Source organism: Galeopterus variegatus, unplaced genomic scaffold (assembly GCF_000696425.1).
Source record: "Galeopterus variegatus unplaced genomic scaffold, G_variegatus-3.0.2 Scaffold4253, whole genome shotgun sequence".
Lineage (NCBI taxonomy): Eukaryota > Metazoa > Chordata > Mammalia > Dermoptera > Cynocephalidae > Galeopterus > Galeopterus variegatus.
In genome coordinates, this window is record NW_007730364.1 from 9,692 (window position 1) to 11,670 (window position 1,979).

Below are 1,979 nucleotides of genomic sequence, written 5' to 3' on the forward strand. Positions count from 1 at the left end.
GGTGGTGAGTGCGGCCCCTCAGCAGGACACACAGGTTCTCCACACGACCTCATGGTCTCGGCTTGACCCTCCGTGGCACCCTGTCCTTGTGCCCTCCGATGTCCACTTACAGTTCAGGCCCAGACAGGTGACGAGGTCTGTCGTCTGCACGGGGCCATGCTGCTCTCCCAGTCCCGAGAAGATCTGGCGAAGTGCCTGCTCAGACCGGGAGGACCCTGGAAACTTCTGGATCCTGTGACCACAGAGGAAGCCTGGGTCCTTACCTCTGTCAGCGCGGCCGGCTGGGACCCAGCCCACAATCCTGCGGGCCTCCCAGGCACTCACCTGTCTCGGAATTCGGGGGTCAGGAAGAGACACTGCAGCAGGGCGTTGAGGTAGCAGGTGAGTCCTTGATTGACGAGACCCACAAATTTGGGGGGTCCCGGGTCTCGGCCTAGGGTGACAATAGGCAAAGCCTCCTGAAACTATGGGCCGCCCCCCAAATCTGGAAGAGCCCCCCGTCCTCAGATGCAGACCCCCAACCCACTGTCCCTTTTACACTGGGCTGGACACAGGAGACCAGGAGTTACCCACTCACTGGGCAGAGAGGCATGGGGCCTGGGGCCTTCAGCTCTTCGTCCCTTGTGTGCCCACTGCCCACCGTGGCAGCACCCTCAGCTTGCAAGTTCTGTGAGCATCGCCTCCAGACACTGAGATGCCGGCACCATCCAGAGGGCTGTCCCCACCCAGACCCTGCCCGTGGGCCCAGGAGCTTTACCCGCAGCCCCTGGGTGCACGCGGTCTCCACGTCTGTCCTGCCTGGTACGACAGAAGCCTCTGTGCCCAGCCTGACACACCTCCCTGTCCCCAGCCCAGGGGAAGGAGCGCTCCTACAGCAGCAGAGCAGCCACGGCCGTTGCTCTCCCCTCAATGCCCCTCCCAGAGAGTCCCGCTGTCCCTGGCCAGTGAGGGACGTCCACCACCTGCCCCCTACTCAGTCCCCACCCCGGCCCGGCGGGGCGTGTGGACCTACCATGGTCACCAGTGTGAGTCACAGAGGCAGGTCCACGGAGGTCGCGGGTGAATTCCTCACCCAGGGCAGTGTGCGTAAGCCTCTTTCCAGCATCCATTTTTGACCTACGGGTTCCACTCAAGCATGCCCCTGCCACAAGCCAGGGAGCTGGGACTCAGTGCTTTGTGGCGACTCTGGGCTGATGTGGCCCACGGACAGCTGGGGTGGTCTCCTCTGAGCCCAGTGCACGAGAAAGGTGCCGAAAGAGGCCCTGGGTCTAGGGCGGCAATACCACTGTGCCATCTGAGCAGCACACGGGAGCCCAGGCTGCAACTGGGCTCTGGACAGACGGGCCCACCCCAAGGGTCTGTGAATGTTGTTTCTGTTCTACTTCAAGGAGAGTGTCCGAGGGAGACCGCAGCTCCCCACAGGAGGACCCTCCAGGCATCGGGTAGTACGCACAAGCCACCCCAACCACGCACAGTCTCCTGTCCAGCAGCCTTCTGGCCAGGGTGGACACTGCCAGCCACCCACAGCTCACTGTCTTTGCCTAACAGAAAGACACAAAAGTGGGAACAAGAGAGGACAGAATAGTCCAGAACGAAAGGGCACTTTATAGTCTGCAAGGCGCGTCCACCTTGTCATACTTTGAACCAAAGACACCCTCTAAGGAGAAAACGGCAGGAAGTCTACCCAGCAAAGGAAAGAATTAGAAACTAGTACCCAGGAACAAAAAGCCCCTCACCCATCTGGAAACGTGCTCTTCAGGATCCTGCAGTCATGTCTGGGCGCCAGAGCTGGAGGCAGCTCCTGTGACAGAGTCCCGCAGCCAGGACTTCCCTGGCACCACCCACCCCGCCAGGGGAGGACAGCAGTGTCTTTCTGAGGCCCGCCAGGTCACCGCTGCGTGCTCACCGCCAGGGGACGCCCGCTGGGGCCTCAGACCCAAGGACCTTTGGACCAGGTGGGCGGGGGTCCATGTCCTGGC

General features: G+C 61.8%; 1 protein-coding gene across 1 annotated transcript in view; it reads right to left on the minus strand.

The window, feature by feature from the left end:
* Positions 1–1,015, minus strand: part of LOC103602686 (ubiquitin carboxyl-terminal hydrolase 21-like) — a gene marked incomplete at its 3' end in the record, with an annotated part of 4,438 nt that extends 3,423 nt beyond the window's left edge. The window contains exons 1-3 of the mRNA XM_008587119.1: positions 985–1,015; positions 325–433; positions 111–232 (exon numbers count right to left, since the gene is read on the minus strand). Coding sequence (XP_008585341.1) covers positions 111–232; positions 325–433; positions 985–1,015 — 262 coding nt within the window. The remainder of the gene's footprint in view (positions 1–110; positions 233–324; positions 434–984) is intronic.
* Positions 1,016–1,979: the final 964 nt, after the last annotated feature.